The sequence below is a fragment of the Oxyura jamaicensis genome, chromosome 4 (genome assembly GCF_011077185.1).
Source record: "Oxyura jamaicensis isolate SHBP4307 breed ruddy duck chromosome 4, BPBGC_Ojam_1.0, whole genome shotgun sequence".
NCBI classification, from domain to species: Eukaryota; Metazoa; Chordata; class Aves; order Anseriformes; family Anatidae; genus Oxyura; species Oxyura jamaicensis.
The window spans coordinates 6,976,953-6,998,334 of record NC_048896.1 but is presented as its reverse complement, the minus strand read 5'-3'; the positions used below and the strand labels follow the sequence as shown (position 1 = coordinate 6,998,334).

The 21,382-nt window shown below is 41.0% G+C and overlaps 1 protein-coding gene across 6 annotated transcripts in view; it reads right to left on the bottom strand.

The window, feature by feature from the left end:
• Nucleotides 1-5,895: 5,895 nt before the first annotated feature.
• FGF13 (fibroblast growth factor 13) overlaps nucleotides 5,896-21,382 on the bottom strand; it is a 228,065-nt gene continuing 212,578 nt past the window's right edge. For all 6 annotated transcript variants that reach the window (XM_035325469.1, XM_035325466.1, XM_035325470.1 and 3 more), the window contains 2 exons: nucleotides 11,833-12,031; nucleotides 5,896-10,592 (listed from right to left, as the gene is read on the bottom strand). In XM_035325469.1, the coding sequence (XP_035181360.1) occupies nucleotides 10,456-10,592; nucleotides 11,833-12,031 (336 nt within the window). In that variant the 3' untranslated portion in view covers nucleotides 5,896-10,455. The remainder of the gene's footprint in view (nucleotides 10,593-11,832; nucleotides 12,032-21,382) is intronic.

Sequence of the window (21,382 nt, the reverse complement as noted above, 5' to 3'; positions counted from 1 at the left end):
GTTATTGGTGATTAATCTTCTCATAGTAAAATAATATGATGTGATGTAATTATGGATTTTTAAAAATTTTTTATTTTGAATTTGACCTAAGAGATTTCAGTCATTTATTTCAGGAAGGCTGCCCTTTAAGCCAGATCTTACACTTCTTAAAAGGTCATAGGGTTCTAAATATCATGGTAACTTATGAAGCACATCTCTCTGAGAGATCTGACAGCTGCCTTCATCAGAACAAAGCAAGGTCCTGTTCAAACAAGCGCTTGGCCATGGAGGCTATAGGCTGTGTTCTTACAGGGAATTTCACACTTCATCCTCTTTGGCTGCTGGTGATGCATACATAAAATACTGTAAAGGTTACCCCAGCTGGCTCCCAAAGCCTGTGTACATCAACACATGTGAGGAACAGCACAGACATTTACCATCATCCTGTCACCGGCTGGTTCGATTTCTGACATTAGTGAGAGAGCTGAGCGCATTATAATGTGGTGCTTTACTAACTGCATCTGGTGTGAGATTTATGCAAGAGAAAGACAAATATATTTGACCACAGTTAGGTGTAATTACAGATACATTGAGCCTAATACAGACACCAGAGCCAGATGAGACTGCAGCTACCATACCCCTTGCCTGATCTCTGCACTCCCAAACAGTGCACAGCTGAGATGACTTAAATCACATTCATCTCCACAATGCATTATTATATAACAAGAAGACTGTTTGTTTTATATCTGTTCATTAGGTTTCCCAGAAAAAGGACAAACTTCCTTGTCTCTTTTTCTTCCTCATGCTCTCATAGCACATGGAGGGCAGAAGGGCACAGCCATGTGGTCCAGACGGATCTCTGTCACCTGCAGTTTGGGTGTTTTACATGGGGTTTCATTTTTTTTTTTTATTTTTATTTTTTGGTAATAAGAAAAAAGGGCTTTTAATGTAACTTCTATGCAATTGTTTATCATTCTTACAATGTTGCTTCTTCACTCTTTTCTTGTGCATTTTCATGCACTGTTAGACAGACATCACTTTATTTTATAGCACAGCACTCACTTTTAAAAAGTACAGGTGATACTTGAGCTATTCTGATTACAATGTTTATGTTATAGGAGTATTTATGGGAGGGAGGAATGTATTTGTTTGCTGCTAAACTTCAAGTCTATTATACTGATAAGCTCACAGTGGCAACCTGAAGTCTGTCTGAACACAGATCAGGTATTTGGCCAAGCATTATTGTACATTGTATAGGTGAACTAACACAAACCATTCTGATTACAAATTTGTCTTACAAATCACTGATTTCCTTCTGTTTATTGAGCAACAATATGGCTTTAGCTCAAGGTTCAGGTGATAAATAAAATGAATTAAAGCCATTACTGGACTTGTTTGTTACAGTAATGGCCCTGGACTTGTTTGTTACAGTACACAATGCGCTCAGGCTTCATGAGCTCATTCATGTTGGTGGACCCTTCCAATACCACAGCCATTTTCCTCTGGGAGCCATTCCCAGAGTGTCAGGAGGAGACTTACTCTGCACTCTGGGCAGTCAGGGCAAAAATCATAGTTGGAGGTTTATAACCAGATGGATTGAATTGTTATTGATGTTTAATGAAGACTTTTGGTAGTAAGAGAAATGCTGAGATCTGTAGGCAGCCCGACTTTCAGTAACTGCCACTTTTGAGTCATTGTTAATACCATCCCACTCAATGGTTATTCCTAGGCCTACTCTCTCTTCCCAGCACTTTTTTTTTTTTCTCATATACTTTTAATTTCCTTTAACCCTGATGGCAATTACCTCCCCCCACCCCAGCCCCTCTTTTTTTCATCTTTCCTGGCAAGCTCCATCCAGCTTCTTAATCTCTGTCAGCTGCTTAAACCCTTCTGCTTTTCCATGGCAGTTTTCAAAGACTGGAGATCCTTAAGCAGTCTCCTGTGAGGTTTTAGCTGCCATTTCCTGCTCCTAGTTGCTGTGTTGGGCAAGGGACTGCAGTTTGCTTTCCTCTTTAATGACATTTCTGAGCAATTTTTCAGTGTCGTGCTTCACTATGAGTGATCAAAGTCTTTCCCACTACAAGCTTTGATCAAGAAAAGCTACAACCTCACTACAAGCTTTGATCTAGCAAAGCATTAGTCTCTTCCTACTTGCTGCACGAGGTGGGTCAGCCAGTACCAAGGGCAATATGGAGGTTGTGGAAATGTTTGCGTGAGTACAGCTGGCAGGGGTTGCATGTTTATTTCCCAAACGTTTTCCAATTCAGCAAGGTGAATCTCTGTGTGATCTGAGCCTGTTTTTCACCATGTTGAATTCCTTGTGCTTGCTGGTGCCAGCCAGCCCCATTCTCACCAGTTCAGGCTGCTAGGGAGTGCTCATATGACAAATGCGAGCCGAGAGTTATTTAGAGATCTAATCTACCTACCTTTCTTTCGATTCTCAATATATAAACATGAATATATTTGCTATGTATACACACACACATATATATGTATCTTTTCCTCCTTGGCAGAGTGGGCTGGTGTCTGTCTGCTGCAGAGCGTGATGGAAGAATACTACTTTTGCTCTTGTTGAAAATGAAAATAATTGAGGGTTGGCTCAGTCAAATGCCACAGAGAGATGTGCCAGGGGCAGCACTATTGTGGGTGAGCAGCTGCCACGAGTATCCTCGAGGCAGATGTGTGTCTGTCTGTCTGGGTAGCTGTCTGTCTGGGTCGGTTCAGTCCTCTGCTCTACACTGTGCATGCTGTGAGGGGTCTCACCAAGGAGGATAAGCACCTGAAACAAGCAACTTCTGGTGGCAAAGCATTAATGAGATGCCAGCTTTGCATGACAGATGGGATACCACACACCTGCCACGGGTAGGTGGAAACATGCCTGGGCCCCACATGGTGCTCACAAGGCAGCTGCTCTTGGCAGGTGGGGCAAGGCAGAAATGCTTACCCTTTTCCTGAATGCTGACTGAAGTTGCAGAATGGGATACAACTGGAAAAAAAAAAAAATAGTGACCAAGGGGATGAAAATGATGCTGTGTTCATAGGTAGGGACTTGGAGATCATCTAAGCAGGTAGGGTCACTAGCTGGTAAGAGTTAACAGCATCCAAATTCCTGCCTGGTTTATGATTTCCTTTGCTTTCTCTTTGTTTTGCTCGATCTACCCTGATTAAGTGACCATAACATCTGCTGATTGAAACTTCCTGGAAAACCTCAGTACTGCATTATTTAATATCTTCACCAATATCTCTGTAACAGGTGGTTTCCCAAATGTTACCACTACTTCCAGAGCCATAATTAATGTTTTGTTGTTGACGTTTTTTTGTTTGTTTTTAAATGAGGGAAGTTAAAAACACCCTTCTCAACAACAACAAAAAGTTCAGCTTTTGATTAACAAGGAAAAAAGTTTAAATTTTAAAGATCACTTTATATTATTAACTGACTTAATTATCAGAAGGGATGGTTGAATGAGCAGACAATTAAAATAAGGAGAAGCTCAGAAGGAAAAGTTCATCAGTGCATTAGGCAGACAATGGGGGAAAGTAAAACCATTTCAAGTACCATTTGAAGGAAGCCATTTGGGAAAGAAATAGGATTAATTAAGTTTTGAACCAGTTAATTTTGTTATCCAAAAATATTTCACAGATTAACCACTAAAACATACTCATGCGTGAGGTAATGTCTGAGCTCCTTCAGCAATGGAGTATATTTCTGGTCCAGATGAAGGTACATTAAAGCACGAGGCTCCAGACTTAAGAGAATCCATGGTGTATTCTGCAGCCAAGATCAGGATGGGGCCTTGAGATACCCACAACAGAGAAGTCTAAACTGAGGCACAGTATTTTGCTGTACTGGTTATGGGTCAGGGTGTGAGCTGAGTCCTGCTAAACTCGAGAGTCAGTGGCTCTGTGGCCTCTCACAGAGAATGCACCCCACTCTGTGATCCTTAGGCTCCATCATCTCCTCCATTTCCCTTGCTTCTTTTTTTTTTTTTTTTTTTTTCTTCCCTGTTTCCCTTGAGAATGTGTCTAAAAACTTCTCCTTCCATGGATTTGTCTCCCTGAGGCTTTTGTCTGTAAGCCTGATCCTGAGCTCACAGTGGGAAAAAAAGACAATTTTCACCAACTTTGGCTGACACCTCATAGATAATCTTGCATTCCAGACCTTAGTATGGGTTTCATCAAAATATATGTAGTATTGTTTGACAACACTAAAAGAATTCTGAGTTCTTGTCTGCAAAGGTTTGGATGAAGGAGACTGTGCCCCTGCTCCATGTGCAGGGCCCTGCTTTGTAAAAATGGGTTCAGTGGGTTCAGTAATTGAATTAAATCAATAAGTAAAAAAAGGGGGGAAAAAAAAGCCCAGTTGGATAAGGCCTTTGTTTGTGCCATAGTTTCTTCAAGGTGTGGGTGATGAATCATGACAAATTACTTTTCAGAGCTTTGCAGTCTATACACTAATGAATTAATTTTTACCAGGCACCAGCCATGATCATCCCAGAGATGCTGCTGCTGCAGCCATTCAGGCACAGCGAGCAGCATTTTGCTGTCAGTGCTGAGCGCTTCCTTTCACAGTGAAGCCCCTGAGTTCACCTAGGCTCCCCTGGGAATAGGCTCTGTGCTGAGACTTCTCCATGCAGGAACGAAGACAGCGTGTAAGACAGATGCCCGTCTGCTGTGTGTCTGCCCAGATATGACACTAACAGCCCAGATCAATCCCATAGCCTGCACCAACTGCCACCTCATCAAATTAACCATGTCTGTGTGCTACAAAGGTTGGGACGGGGGCACCTCTTCCATACACAGCTGTGGTGGTCTTTGGGGAGTGGACCAGTGGCACTGTCTTCTGCAAGGGGACCAGCTCAGGAAAAGAGTGCGACATAAAGTGTGCAATGTTAAGCAACTCATGGAAGATGAACACATTTATCCTGCCACTCCAGTTGCTGAACTTAGGTGAGACATGCCAGCTATATGATGTGGGGAAAAACACATCCTATGAGTGCTTGAAAGTAATTTTGCATAGGTGGTATTTAAGACTCTTAACTTGCAGCTTGTTAATAATGATCTTTGAAGGGAATCCTATAAACTGTCTTCCAGTTCTTGATGAGATGGAATTATTTATTACTTCAATTTCTCTGATTAATGCAAAATGTGTTTCAAATTTAGGTTTTACTTTAATATTTAAACTTCCCCATGAGAGGAGCTGCAGAAGGGCAGAGTGATTGAGTGCCCTCCCCTCTGAACTGCTGTGGCGTGTTCCCAAATCAGGGTGAGCTTTGCTAGAAGAGCTGATCTGCAATAAAAGCCATCACTCACTCGCAAACCCGGGTTGTTTCAGAACCCTGCTCTCCAAAAGGCAGGAACCTTGGTGCCAACCTGCCAGTAAGGGTCAGGTTACCACAGCTCTGTTCATTCATGCCAGTGAAAATAATTTTATTTCTTAATTTTAACCTGTGATCCAAGTTGGAAGTTCTCAAGAATGTCTTCCTCAAAAGAGCTGAAAATAAGCCCAAGGCTTATGCTCTTCAGGGCAAATAGCATTGCAGGGCTTTTTCTTAAGAAACCAATCTATTTTAAATAGGCTTTTTGCTATTCTTTTACATCATTGTTTTTTCCAGAGCCAAAGTCAGAAAACAACATGGTGGTTTTTTTCTTGATCTTACACAATGTAGGAAACTGAACTCCAAGATTCAGTGTAGCTGTTCCTAAGCTGGTAAACTTATTACATTGCAGAGCAACTGAAGGATCCACCTGTTTTGTCTTGACCACTCAGCTTGCCCTTTCTGGATCAAGAAGATATAGGAGAAGTGCAATATTGGTACAGTGAAATGGAAGCTAAGCAATAATGTAATGTAGCAGTGCTGGGATGGAGAGTCCTTAAATAGCTGCACTGATAAAAATCAGAGCCCAGAAAAAAAGGAGACTGTTTTAGAGAGAATTATTTATTAGAAGATAGGAGGTTGTTACATATAGATTCTGTCCTGCAAAAGTGTCCTGGTCAAGGATATGTCAAGGAGACATTTAAACGTGTTAGAGCTGGCTCTGGTCTCCATTCAGAGATACTCAAGACACAGCAGAGCTCTGCCAGATCTGGCTCTCACACTGGTGCTCAGCTGGGGAGAGGCCTGGTGTACCACAGCATCCCTGAGCTCATTACACCATCTTTATCCCACTGGAAAGCCTGGCCTGTGGGCTGGAAACCAGTGGTGGGGACACCAGACAGTGCTGCAGAAGGGGCACCATTCTTCCCTGGACTAACTTGGAGATAATTTCCCCAAGCAGAGAACTGTCTTCCATCATGTCAGTGATGAACATGGCTGAGCAAGTGGCTACAGAGAAAAAACCATGCTGTGAGGTAGCATGAAGTACACTAAAACAGCAACAACGTTTTGTTTTTTTTTTTTTTTTAAAAAAAAAAAAAAGCTTTCTGTGATACAGAGAAGAGCTCTTGCCAGCCTCCCTCACCCCCAAACCAGACAAAACAGGCAATGTCCAAGCTCTATGCAGAGACCTCAGAGAAAGCAGTTCTGATAGGCAGATGACAAAAAGGCAGCAACTGTGCCTTATAATAGTTATGCTCCTAGCAGCTTTCCTCCCAGTTTCATGGGTGACCCATTTCCTTTTGTGTTGGCAGGCAGTATTTGTCAGCATTTTGTAAGGTCTGAGCACAGACCCAATCAATGGTGGCTCTAGGCCTTTGCCTGGTGAAGTCCAGGAGAATCAGAAAGCCACTGTGCCAGTTCTGTACCTCCTGAGCCAAATCCAGGCCCACAGTATGCTGCACAGAGCGTAGGCAGCATTGGTGGAGAGGCAGGAACAAAAGAAATGGCAGATGAAAGGCATCAGCCATCACACTGGCAATAACAGAAGGGCCTGAGACCAAGCCTTCTGCAGACAGTTGGTGGTGGCTCACAGACAGTTCAAGGCTTGATTTCATACCTTCCCCTGGGCTTTGTCTTTATTCCATGCATGTATCCCATTGCACTTGGATAGGTACATGTGGCAGAGCAAAGTGGGCTGACCAGTGGCTATACGTTTTTTCATAGGCAGCTATCCATACGGGTGTTTTCCCAACATCTCACAGGCTCTTAAATGAGAGTCTAACCCAAAAGTCTTCTGTCTAATAGTCTAATCCATGTGTGCTGAAGGAGAATGACAAATAAATGCTCTGGAGTCTGTCTCCTAAATCTGGTCCACTGCTGAAGCCACATTTCTGTCTGCCCACGGGGCTTTGCTGGCTGGGCCAGAATATCACCTTTGCTGTCTGCAAAGTGCAAGTATTTTACTATATTTCTCCTGATTAAATCCTAGTCTATGGCTCCAGAGACTACATGTAAAACTCTGGGCATAATCTCCCCCTTTTTCCATAGTGTACATGAGCTTCTGTGTGCTATCAGGACACTATCAAGAGTATTTGCTTTTCAGTCACAATATTCTGAAGGAAAAACTATAGTTGTAACAGGTTTGTCAAAAATTTAACACAGTTCTCAGAAACAGTCGTTTATGGCTCATCTATTACCGTATCTCTCTGCTCATCTTTAACCCAAGAGTAGGATTTGCTAATCTGATATATTAGAAACCCTTGAAACTAAGGTGTTGGCAGTGAATGCTCGCAGCTGATGCCGATGTCAATGCAAAAGATGGGTCAGACTACAGACCTCAGAAGGGACAATGTGTGAGATGAGCATTTTTCTCTCACTGCAGATGACCTTCGAGGTTGGAGGTACTGGGGATAGGGATTAACAAGGCTGCAGCTATAAAGCAAAGCAGCAGATCTCCTGTTATCTTTAGGATAGTAAACATTTGGCATTGAACAATGTATCTAACTAGCTTTGGCACAAATATGCCTACTTTTAATCAGCTTTTATGTCCCTAAGGCACTCAGACTCCTTTTTTGGAACATGCACCCCAATGAGTCTGATGTTATTAATTGGGAGGGTTGAGAAAAATGTTCCATGAGGACAAAGCACACTTAGTTGAAGCGAACAGATGCTCCAGACCCAATGACGTATCAAAACTCTTGGAGCAATCACAGGCCATATCTTCAGTTTTTAATAACTTTCATGGAACTGGTTGTGCTTCCCTGCTTTTTTCATACTTCAGCAAAGGGTGTGCTGAGGACCCTGAGGTCCTCTGAAGGCCACTATGATGGTGGTGTTCAGTGGGTGTTGCAACCACCGCTCCAATATGGGACCTTAGCAAGCTGAAGCTCTTTGCCTACTGTTTGACACAAAACAACAATTTTTGGGGTTTGATGTGAAACATAATCTCTTTTTCTCCTCTCACAGCCCTGACATTCATAGAAAGCAATTGTTCTAGCTTGGTCTAATTCCAGTTTGGTCACGAGAGGATGAGACTGACCACCAGACAGTAGAATACCTGTTTTTAATGTCAGGCTAACATTTATAGGTAGCTTTTTGTTTCCATTACCATTATTCCCTTCCAGAAATGCTTCTTCAGCCACTCATGATAAGAACCTGTTCCTCCTAGGCCTTATTGAAACACCTTGATGAGTTAAGTTCACCTGTCAGAGCTGTCTGGATGTTCTAGAAGAGTTCTCTTTGATGTTTTTTTGGAGAGAAAAGTTAGGAGAGAGGGTTATTTTCTCTCCAGAATGTGCACAAAGGCAGGAGGTATGGTAGCCCATTTCCTCAAGTCAAGACAAAGCTGGCCCCTGAGGTGAACTTGCAATGGTACTCTTCAAGCTTAGAGCATCCTCCAGGTGCCACACAGGCATGAGCAATGCTTGATTTACCAGATATCGCTGGGTCCCCCCTGTACTGAGGGCTCTGGAAAGGTGAGCTGTGAGGTAGCACTCTGCAGCTGCACTGGGGAAGCCTAGCAAGGAGAACAGACACAGAGAAGCTGGAGAAGCTCCAAGCAGAGGAGTGCAATTCACTGGGGCTCCAACAGCACACAGCAGAGGGGCTGTTACCAAGACTTTGTGGCTCTTAATGGTCACTGTGTTTTGAGTATCTCAGCTGGGCATGTAAGACCAGTTCTAACAATATCCAAAAAGAAGAATATGTCCTCAATTGAATAGTGTGTGGCATTACAAGGGGATAACCTGTTACATAGAAACATTTTGAACATTAATTACAATATCTTTTATAACTTTGTAATTTAACTGCCAACCTTTTTCCTTGAAATTAATCACCGATGTACATCATATAATCAAACGAGCTTTTTAAAAAAGTACATCTTAATATAAATAGTTTATTCAGTGCATGGTTGTGTATACAACAAATAATAAACAACTCTTTTGTACGAGGCAGAAAGCTGCCTGTACAGAACTATGTCAGTTTTGGAGCACAGAATCCAACAATGATTAATGCACAAAATCTTACACATCATGCAACTCTATGCCAATATTCCAACTTTCTCCCATGCAACAGACATGATGACCTAAATGGAAACCTAACTACATTTTTTAAACAATTGTTTCCAATAGCATGTATAAGTATATGTTGTTTAGGGGTAACCTGTCCTAATGCTTCCTCCTACACAATATTCACGTGCCCTTTACAGTGAAAGAAGGACTTTTACAAATAAGACGTTTCTTATAAAAAAATTGTCACCTTAATTCCACAGTTTCTGTCTTTAGAAAAGAAGCCACAACAATAGTTTAACATGACACACAAAATGGAATTAAGAGAAATCTACACTGGAGGATAATTTTATCCCTTTCTGTTAACTTCCACTTGGGATAACAAAACAATTCAAGTCCTACAGACTGGGGTTAGCACAAGAACTTTACCAGAAACTACAAATCTATAAAAATTTATATTTCGTTGTGTTTAAAACCACAAGAACACTGTTTGCTTGAGCCTGAGACACCAACTCTCAGTTCCAACCCTGAATTTTTAATTATTTTTTTAAAGACATAGCTTTAAAGACCCATTGGAGTTCAGAAATCAGAAAGTTGCGCTATTCCAAATTAAAGGATATATTTTTTATCAAGCCTTAGATATAAAACGGTAAGCCAAGGAAACAACAGAGTTTACATATTTGTTTTTTGTTTGCCCCTATAAAACATATAAGCATTAAAATTTCCTTTGAAGAGCAAAAGTGGTCTTTTTCTTAGTTGGAAAGCAAATTCTTATCAGCAGTGAATGTTGTGAAATGTTTTTGTTTTGTATTCCACAAAGCATAGGAGAGAGAGAAAGGGGGAGGAGGGGTGGGAGAGAGAAAGGAGAGAGAGAGAGAAAGGACATTTCTTGGACATTTCTTCTCCAAGATTTATTCCACAGTTACGTTTGCTGGCTATCCAAGTGCCTTGTGATATGCACAAGCATATTCTACATTATTGGGGTATATCCTTTGACAACCAGTAGATCTAATGGCTGATAAACGAGTGACCTATGCAAGTTCGGTGGCTTGTCCTGGGCAATTGAACATTTGGATGAAAGACTGCTAGTAAGAATTCAACTGCATCCAGAGGTAAGGTTCTGTTTAGAGAGCACTTGGCTTGCCTTAATCTGGCTACGTTGACTCGTTTTGACTCATGGATTTACCCCCATTTAGCACTCCTGAGACACTTCTGCTCTTTGTTGGGGTCCCACTTCCAGATCTTGAGAACTCTGTGAGATCGTGGAGAGAAGGCTCTTTGTACATGGCCACTGCAAAGCAAAATAAAGACAGCACGTCAGCACACTTTACAGTCACTTGGTGCACTGTCCAGCTATGAAAAGTCTGGATTTTTTCATTTAACAATTAGCAATGTAAGGAGTGACTTAAACACAGCAAGGAGACCACTTGGATTCCAAACACTGCCTTAGAAATTCCAAGCTCTTTTTCAAGGGGACGGCATTTTAGAGAGGAAAAACCGTAACTCCCTCTCCCTTCCAGTTAAACCACCCACCTCCACTCTGCACTTACAAAACTCTGCAAGATAGACGTGAGCTGATATAAATCAGCATTTCCTTACTAACAGTGAAATAGCACTACCAACAGCTGCTATTTGACCTGTTACTTGTATGTAGTTCAGGCATGTGGGTGTGAAAGTAGATTTTCAGTCTTCTGTTTTGTGTTCACAGATGTGAGAATCAAGCTCAACATCAGTTGCATAAAACCTGCTCCTAAATGTAGGCTGCCAAGCTAGTCCAGCATTCACCCAGGACTACGCACCTTTGAAATATCCTCGCTGATTTCAAAATAATACTGCCTCAAAAAGTTACTTAACAGTATAACCCAGAACTAGAGAGCTTCATTCCTCCTGACGGAGAAGCATATGGAAGCTAGTTCTTCTGGAGAAAAAGAAGCATCTCCATACATCAGCTGAGATCTCTCTCTTTGCATTGACCAAAGATGTAGCCAAGTCTGAGCACCACACTGATTCAGATGCTTCAGTTAACTGGGATGACTCCAGATCCTGGCTTTTAATACACAGCAGGATACATATGCCACATGACCTTTAATGTCATGTGCTGATGCCACATTAATTACAGTTAAATAAGAAACATGCATTACAGATTTATCCCAAGCAAAAACAGACAAACACCCTGTAATATAAAGCACAGAATGGCAAGCTATACAGCAAGTCACTAAAGGCTTGTGAACAGATTAGGACATTCCAGGTAAAGTCTTCATTACCTATAAGGGAGACACTGTTCTTTGGGCACAAAGAAACTAATACACGTATTTGGTTAAGTGAGAGAAAGGCAGAGTAATATAGAGAACCATAAAACAAACAAAGAAGCAAACCCTAGCTCTGGTTACACTGTGTGTGTTAGCAGAATGTTATGCTCTTGTTATATAGTTAGCTGTATCCTTCAAATACTTATGCACAGGAATTAAATATCTCTGACACAATATAAAGTCAGTTCAGAAAGATTTTTGGGAGCAAACCCAAACAATTACCTTTTAATGGTTTTGGAAGAAAATGTGCTGCAGGTTTATTCTTCTTCACATGGTTTCCTTTCATTATTTCTCCTTCCTTGTTAAGACCCAAATACCAACCCCGTCCAGATTGTTGCTGTCTATAGATCATTGAAGAATATGTTACATAGTAGTTTTCAAATACTGATTCTTTGAACTTGCATTCAGGTGTAAAATGTTCCTGTAAGAAAATAACAGATCAATATGTGCAGTGCTGAATCTCCCATCAGTTAATGCAAAAGCATCCAATATTCATTGCTTTTCTGACAGTTAAAAGACCTAACTCTCACCCTCTACTATCCAATTTGGAATGTTCGCCCTAAAAGTACGAACAAAAGAGTAACACAATTTGAAATCCATAAAATGACACTGAGCAGCTCAAAGTAGCATAATAAAATATTTTTGAGCAATGAGTAAAAAGTCTAAGTGAAAAATTATTGATTGATGCAACTAATGGCTATCAGGCAGACACAGCCCTGATGTCAGCCCCACAAGACCAGCTGCGGTCCAGCCTTGCAGATGAGAAGCGAGGCCCTGTAATGCCTTTGTGCATTAAATGCTGGCCTTAAATGTTTAGGAAAAAAAGTGCAATAAAAATTCAAAGCTGTGATGCTGTGAGTAAATGGTCTTTTACTAGCCCAGCAATATTAAGTTAGCTTGTAGCACCTGCCTCTTTGCCTTACTCTATGCTCTTTCTCTGCCCAGTGTATCATCTGCTGAAAGCCCAGCTGTCAGAGACCCACTGCAGACATCAGCTTCTGATCTGGGACTGACAAGAGTTAACTGTTATTTCAGATGAAAGCATATAGGATCAAGCTTTAGTCTCCATGATGAATTACACTGCTGCTTTCAAGGAGATGGTATTGAGCTAATAGTTAAAATAAAGAGCAGCAAACCAGGAGAGAGCCTTGCTCTTCATGCCAGTGGTGTGACTGGCTTTCACTGTACAATGGTCTTAACTCAGCTGACATCTTTTGGCACTGTTAGCCAGGTTCAGAAAAGGATGCAGGCATGAAACATAAGTCTTTGATGGGTCTAAGACCAAAATGCCAGTCCTAATGGAACTATTCAGCTGTTTCCCAAGGTCTTAGGTGCTTCAGGTTTTTTGCAGTACAAATTTTGATGAAGTTTCAGCTATGGACCTCTGACTGCACAAAAGATATGAAAGAGGAAGGGCTTGGTCTGGTGATGCAAATGTTAATATTGCAAACATGCCTATCATTGCTCTACACAGCCACCAGCTCTTTGCTGGTCTTTCCTCGCAGCAGCCAGCTTCCACAGAGCTGTCCTTGTGCTCAAGTATTCTGCAGAAGCATGAAAGAAAGGAAGAAAGATTGTGCTTGCATAATGATTGCAATTTTGAATTAAAAAAAAAAAAATCACAGGAAATTAAATGTCTCGGGAGCTTAAGATGTTCTTATTTAATTTCTGAATATTCCTGTATGAGAATAAAGATGGTATTTAAAAACAAAACAAAAGAACACAACAAATACTGTACATTTTCTGCACATCTTTTCCCATTTTGTCTTCTCATAGGAGAAAGAAAAAAACATCCTCTGATTGGCATTTGCTTCAACAAAGAACATGAAGTAAGAAATTTTCTTCCTTTTTCCTTCAAAGTAATTGGCTGTTATTTAGTTAATTGACGACTGGTTTCAATCGCTGTCAAACAGAGACAGAAACTATATGTTTGCCACATTTCTAAATAAAAGCCTTCTCTCACTGTACCCTGCCCAGTGCTAGCCATGTTAACAAAGACTATTGCTAGTGTATCATCCAATTAGCAGCAAAATAGAAAACTACAGTGCTCCTGATGGATGATTATGGTTTATGTACAGTAATTTGGAGCTCTTTCGGATACAAAAGGCCTGCTTGTGTGCAGTGACAGAGGGTCAGATTGCAAATAGAACCACATTTACTCCAGCTCTCTTAGGGAGAAAATTAACCTCAGTATGAGCAGCATGAGCCAAGAGTCCCTTGAAGCAGAGTGAGGAAACAGAAATAAAGACTCTAAAAAACTCTTTCATCCCCAGTTTTCCTCTTGGCTGCAAGGCATGCAATAACATGCCATGGCAGAACTCACTGCGAATGAGCTTGTAGCAGTGCCCGTGTACAGCCAGACACTGCGTGCTGGTGCCCACCAACCTGAGAGCCAGCCCAACAAGCATCATAGACAGCCATCCTCTCCCTGCCTCAACCTGTGATTAGTGTCATGACCACAGTGGTCATTTCTCATGAGAAACAACAGGGCACAGAAATAAAGACGCCTCTCAATAATATGTTCAGCGACCGAGTCACATTTCCTGTTTTTTCAGCATTGCAGCACATCACCTTCATTCATCTGACTAGCTGGGCACGAGATCATGGTCTTTCATCTTGATTGCTATCTCCTTAATTTCTAGGCTATGGCTGTGGTTTTGAAAAGGTGCTGCATGGTGGGAATTGCTTCCTCTGTGCCGAATAAATGGTGATCCCAAACGAGCTGTTTACAGAGGCTGAAGTGTTTTGCTTGCACCTGAATACTAGAGCAAAGTATCCTTTTGAAGATGTTTGCTCCTACCAATCATCTGCCTTTAGTTTATACAACATGTCTTTACCACTAATTAAAAAAATAATTAAAAAAAAATGGGGAAGAGGAACTGCAGACAGAAGCTTTTATTAAGGAATGCTAGCAGATATGCTCCTAATTTGAGGGTATTACAATTAAAGCATATTGTTCTGAGTTTGGCAACCTCATATACCAGCCTGACTGGGTATGGACAGGGTTTCTATCAGCATACTGGTAGTGTGCTGCTATAGATAGATCATACAGTGCAGAGCAGCAAGTGCGGAATGGCCATTATGTTGTCTTTGCTGGCAAATTCTTTGATAGTGCACTGAGAAAGCACAAAGTAAAGTTGGGAGATCTTAAAGAGAGCTTTAATTCTTGAGAGAATAAAAACTGATGTTTTCCAGCTTATATAATTAATGTTAGTCAAATTTATAAATATGAATAACGGTTGAAAAATAACTGGGCGATCACCAACCGCATGAAGTTTAGCAAAAGCAAGTGCCGGGTCCTGCACCTGGGACGAGGCAACCCTGGCCATACCTACAGACTGGGCAACGAGACGCTGGAGTGCAGCCCCGCAGAGAGGGATCTGGGGGTCGTGGTTGACAGCAAGTTGAATATGAACTATCAGTGTGCCCTGGCAGCCAGGAAGGCCAACCGTATCCTGGGGTGCATCAAGCACAGCATCGCTAGTAGGGCAAGTGAAGTGATGGTCCTCCTCTACTCTGCACTGATGCGGCCTCACCTTGAGTACTGTGTGCAGTTCTGGGCACCACAGGACAAAAAGGACATTAAACTGTTGCGGAGTGTCCAGAGGAGGGCAACAAAGATGGTGAAGGGCCTAGAGGGGATGACGTATGAAGAGTGGCTGAGGTCACTGGGCCTGTTCAACCTAGAGAAGAGGAGGCTGAGGGGGGACCTCATCACGGTCTACAACTTCCTCACGAGGGGGAGTGGAGAGGCGGGTGACCTATTCTCCATAAACACCAGTGATAGGACCCACGGGAACAAGGTGAAGCTGAGGCAGGGGAAGTTCAGACTAGATATCAAGAGGAGATTTTTCACAGAGAGGGTGGTTGCGCACTGGAACAGGCTCCCCAGTGAAGTAGTCACTGCACCAAGCCTGTATGAATTTAAGAAACATTTGGACTGTGCACTAAGTCACATGGTCTAAACTTTTGGGTAGACCTGTGCGGTGCAAGGAGTTGGACTTGATGATCCTTATGGATCCCTTCAAATTCGGAATATTCTATGATTCTATGAATTCTAAGGCGCAAGCAGATATCACCAGATGTAAGTGCATAGTGATAATAATGTCATCCCTGTTTTTTTCTGTCTTCCAGGAAAACGGAAGGGAAGTCTTTCCCTTTCCAGAAGGGAAGTCCATCTTTGCAATGAAAATAATTTGAATGAGTTCTGAGGTGTCAAGTGTTATCAATATATAGTTATACAAAGCAGATGAGAAAGCAAACATTTGTGTGAAATAGTATTTTAGTCGCAGCTTACTTCAGCAGTCAGGGATGACAGCACCTGCACAACAGTAAATTGCACTCACTCAAGCCCCTCGCACATTCACCCTTAACAATGAATGAATGAATAAATAAATAAATAAAAGTTAAAGAAAGTGCTGGATTCACTGTAGTCATGACTCAGCCATGCTTAAGTAAGCAGGAGGATGAAATGTCAGAAGCTGCTTCTTGGTTTTGAGTTGATCAGATGAACAAGTGAAATGTTTCTGCATGAATAGATCTGCAGCTGCATTAAATATGTGAAAATAATTAAAAAGGGGAATAATTTGGTGTATGATAATACAGTAAAAAGGCATTGTAGCATATATTTAGAGTGACTGTATTTCCAGGCAGCTGACAAGATTACATCTAAAATAATCCAGTCTCTTCCTTACAAATACTGAGGTATAGGTCTACCGATGCTGAAAGCTAAACTACTGTAAAAGCAAACCTGGCATTCTTCCTGCTCTAATTGTGCAAAAGCCATGCTTCAAGCCAAACACCATCCAGATTATCAGCCATCACACCCATCTACACTGCAGGACCGAATATGAGTTATTATGGCCCCCATATGATTGTAATGCAGGAATTCAGACTCCCCATAGACAGAAAATGGGGAATCTGCTTTAAAGAAAAGTATTCAGTGTCTGCAAAGCTCTGTCATATTACAGAAACCTCTCATCAGGATGGCTGCATGCACAGTGCACAAAAGGAGGGCAAAGATGCTTACTCTCTGCTATTTATTGCATACCATATTTACATCATGGATAACCTTGACAGGGGACATGACCAAATACTTTACAGAGCAGTAAGTTTAAGTCTTTAGGTCAATACTGAGTTTGTTAAATTTCTGTATGTCACTACAAGCTGAATGTTTTGCAGCTTTCAACAGCAGTTGACCAGAACAATCAGAAATATTTTCTAAGGCGGATTTAGTGTAGAGGCATGAAAAAAAGAAAAGAAAACAAACAAACAACAACAACAACAACAAAAAACACCACAAAACCAAAAACAATCAAACAAAAACCACACACACAAAAAGCCCCAACAAAACAAACAAAGAAACAACAAAAGAGAAATTAACTTTGAAAACAATTTGGAAAAAGTAGTGGGTACATGGGAAACTTGGAAAATATTCTTACATATTGAGCATACATTCTTTTCAGTCAATGATTTTGCTTATTGTGTTTATTGTTTATTTCCTCTACCTAATGAAAATTGGATTTTTTTTTCTCCATATCCTGATTTCTTTCAGGACTATAATGTAACCCAAGATTCCATTCTATAATCATGAATTTTTGAAGGAGCCTCTTTAAGGCTCCAGAGTAGTGATTTTCTGCACCAGTGAGCCTGCCTTTTTATATTAACAGAGATTGATTTTCTCCATCTTGGCATGTGAAGTTCCAGGGTGTATCCTTTGGATCATCACCCTGTATTGTGCAGTGATATCAGCTGTACAAGATGAGATCACTTCAACTTTTAGGTTATCAGAAATAACAGCTTTTAGGCCACCAATGCGAGAACACTCTCTGAAGAAACTGGTATTTTGTGAAGCCTCCAAAATCTGTTTGCAATAGTGACCGAAACTTATAATTAGCTTGAAATAATTTATTCTGGATCAGATAATACAGTTCCCACAGATAGAATACAATGTCACAACGCTGTCTATTTTGCTTAAATTTACCTATTTACCTGTTGTGAGGAATCCCTGTGCTTTGGGTGGGAGCAATTCACAATATATAAATACTTACTGGTCCTCTAGGACTACGATTAGAAAGTCTGTTTAATGATGCAATTGTAATTTGTGGAAGAGTATAATTCCCCTTGAGTTCTCTGCAAGTTGAAGGCATGTATACTGGCATTGTGGCCATCCAGGAAAGAAAGTTAAATTCAAAATTATGTAGAAAAGGTATAGTAAATTTTTTCATTAGGAAACCTACTTCCTGGCAAGAGAGATAAGAAGGCACAATTTTCCTAGGAGGTCATCCCAACCAAGTTCATAGCATGGAATTGTCTGGGATATTGCAATAAGCAGGAATTTATGAAGTGAAGCACAAAATCCCAGTGGCGTGTAAATTTATTTAGGACAAAGCTTCAGAAAGAATAAAATGGAGCCCAAGGAATCAGCAGGATATCTAGCATCTCCCGAGTGGGATTTCAGGTTGTCACTAGGTATTCTCTTAATCTATGAGAAAAGCATTGCAAAGATCCTGTAATTATTCCCTTGACACTCTTCCTTTGCACAGCAAATCAAAATGCACAAACTTAGGGAAAAATGTACACAGTGAACTGAAGTAGAAAACATATTAATCACAAGCACAGAGATTTACAGGTCTAAGTTTTGTTCATTATTTTTTACTAGTCTTATCAGTGACTCAGTTGTGAAAATTTGTCCAGGTCATGGTTGCCCAGATTTTTAAGTGGCATTTAGGCACATCAATAAATACCTATTTAAAGTTTGGTGCGTCACCACTCAGCTCTGCCCATGCAAGGATGACCCTAGGGAAAAGCCTTGATGACTGTAAAGAGTGCTGAAATTTAATTGAGAGAGGAACAATGCATGATCATGGCATTGTTCCCCTTTCTTTTGGTGATGCTCCACTTCCACAGCTGTGTTGATCAACCAAAGCACTCCTTAAGTGGGGCAAGAGAACTAACGCATGGTACATACAGAAAGATGACACTCTTCTGAATACTGCAGAGGAAATTAATCTCGTTAAAGGAAGTCTACAGTGTCTTTTAAATGTTCTGCAAGATGCCCAGGAGAATGCCTCACAGATGTCAAGCACAGGTCCCATTCCTAATCCAGCTCACAAAGTTATAAGACATAATTTACATGGTATGAATAAGAGAAGTTCTACTTTGCCCCCATATGCTTTTCTGCATCAGTGCTGAGCTGTGCTGAACATGTGTACCCTAACGATCCTGGATGCATGGTACAGGGAAACCTCTGCAATTTCCCAAATGCTCTATAAATATTTTAAAATCTTCTAATGCTTGCATCTACTTTTTATTATTATTATTATTATTTCTTTGGCTTTAGGGCACCAGACTTTCCAGTCCTAGTTGAAAAACAGTGAAATTCTAGTCAGGTAGAAGGAAGAAACATCTGTTTTGTGAAACTTGGGAAGGTCTGTTAAGTGCTAAGTGCCCATCAGGTTATCTGAGGGATCTAAACCTAACTAACTAACCGAACTGACAGAGAAGAATAACATATGTGATGAAGTCCTACTACTACTAGAGGTTTTTTTTTTTTTTTTTTTTTTTGGTCATATTTAGTTTTGATTGCTTCACACATACAAAAGCCCTATTACTGCTTCAAAACCTATTAAAAAAATTCTCTGTATAATTCTCTGCATTTAGAGCTCTAAACCTCTTCAGAAAGAGAACTCTATTGGCATAAGTATGGGATTGGGTTAAAAAAAAAAAAAAATCTATATATACTAGAATAACTTTCTCAATGTATAGCCAAAGGCCATATTACATGATAAAGTCCATGATTTGCATGAGACTGCCCTTCCATGCTTGGCCAAGGACTGGTGACCACCACTATATCCTCTGGGTGAGGTAATCCCCAGTTACTAAAAAATGGGAGTATCCTGCATGTTTTTCCCTGTACCTACACACTCTGATCTCATATTCTTCTCCAGGTATGTGCCACTGATCATCTCTGGACTACAAGCTTGCTGGACCTTGAATCCGATCTGCTGCAACTTCTCACGATTCCCCTCCCAAATGACTGAGTCAAGCAGCTGGACTAAAGCTTCCCAGCTGACCAAAGCACCACGAGCTACCCTCTGAGCATGTGAGCTGAAGAGCAAGAGCTGCCTCAACACATGAGCTGCACCAGTGTTACTGAAAACAGGGATGCTGGAAAAGATGTGCTCCCTGAAAACATGGTGGAAAAGATACTGCATGCTCAACCTGGACAAAAAAATCAAGGTATCTTACATCATCAGAGAGCTGAAGCAAGTGACTATACGTAGTGCACAGGTAGCTGTATATAGTGTATGGAGACTCACAGCCCACTGAGGCTGGCAGTTCATTGCAGCAGACTTGAGATGGTGCCAATGGGTCAATCCTGCTCACATTCAAAGCTGGAGCAGAACTCCCTTTTCCTCTCAATAGGCTCAAGATTTTCCCCAGAGTACCTAGTCCTTCTCATCATTCTCCTAAGCTCATTATCTTCATTTTCTGCAATAGTGGCTTCCACAGGTGAAGTCAGCAGCACAGAAAGATGTATTAAAATGTGTCCATTGTTGTTTTTTATCATAAGCAAACTTTATTTTTTATTTTTTATTTTTTTTTAATAGCTTTCTTCTCTCAGCTTTTAATTTTGGAAAACAGCACATAAAAGTACTCAGTGTGCCTCTTCTGTGCCGTTCATTACCTCACATCTCTCTATCATGTCTCTGCTTATTCATCTCCTGTCTTAACTAAGCAGACCTAATCTTTTAAAATCTCTCCTCATATGAAAGGTTCTCTGTGCCTCTAATCATTTTCATTACCCTTCACTGAATCCTTTCACTTTTTTTTTTTTTTTTTTTTCCAGGACTGAAACACAACATTTAAAAAGAGTCTGTACCATTGAGCTGTATAACAGAGGTAAGATATTTTCAGTCAGTTGTCATATGACAAAGTAAAATGGTCTTTGCTGTTCAGCCTCACCACTGTGCATTTGTACAAAAGTTCTCTATCTTTTAAGTTGTGCCTCTGATAAACACCGTTCAATTTTATGGTATTTCTGATATTTTGATCCACCAGTGTACCCAAGCTTAAAAATTAAAGAAACAGTGATGGAAGCAAAAGGCAGATAGGACATTTTTTTCCCCCAGAAATAGAGCAGAAAGTCCCAAAGATGCTAAGCAACCTATTCTGTAGCACAGACATTATTACACAGATAACCTGCCAGCCATTGCAATCAGATTTCTAGCAGTTATAATTGACATCAAATTCTGGTATTGTCAAATCTCTCTGACACAGCTGTTGTGCAGAATGTCCTCAGCTTAAGTGTGTCATGCACTACTTTAAAAAAAAAAAAAAAGTCCACATTTAAAAATGCCTTTTCAAGTACTGGGACCATGTTCTGCTTCTAGTTAAAGACAGCCCTGCATCCCACTTGTTTTAATGGCCAAACACTGAGCCTGCTGCCATTCGTCAAAGTTGGCCAGTGACCTGAACTGCAGAAGGTGAGCACTCAGAGAAGGCTGAGCCCCAGGAGACACCACAACTGACTTGTTTTGAGTCAGCTGCTTGCAGTTTGTTCTTCCGAGCTGCTATTTGCCTGCCTGCTCTCCCTTTGGGTTTGTATATCACTTCCTCATGAGGACATGGGGCCAGAGAAACCGTGCAAGGTACTGTCTTCCACACAGCAACAACAAGCTGCAGCGAGCTGCAGCAAGGAAGAGCCTCTCCATCAGGCCGATGACACAGTACGAGGAGACATCGCTCTGTCACAGCCCAGCCATCTGCG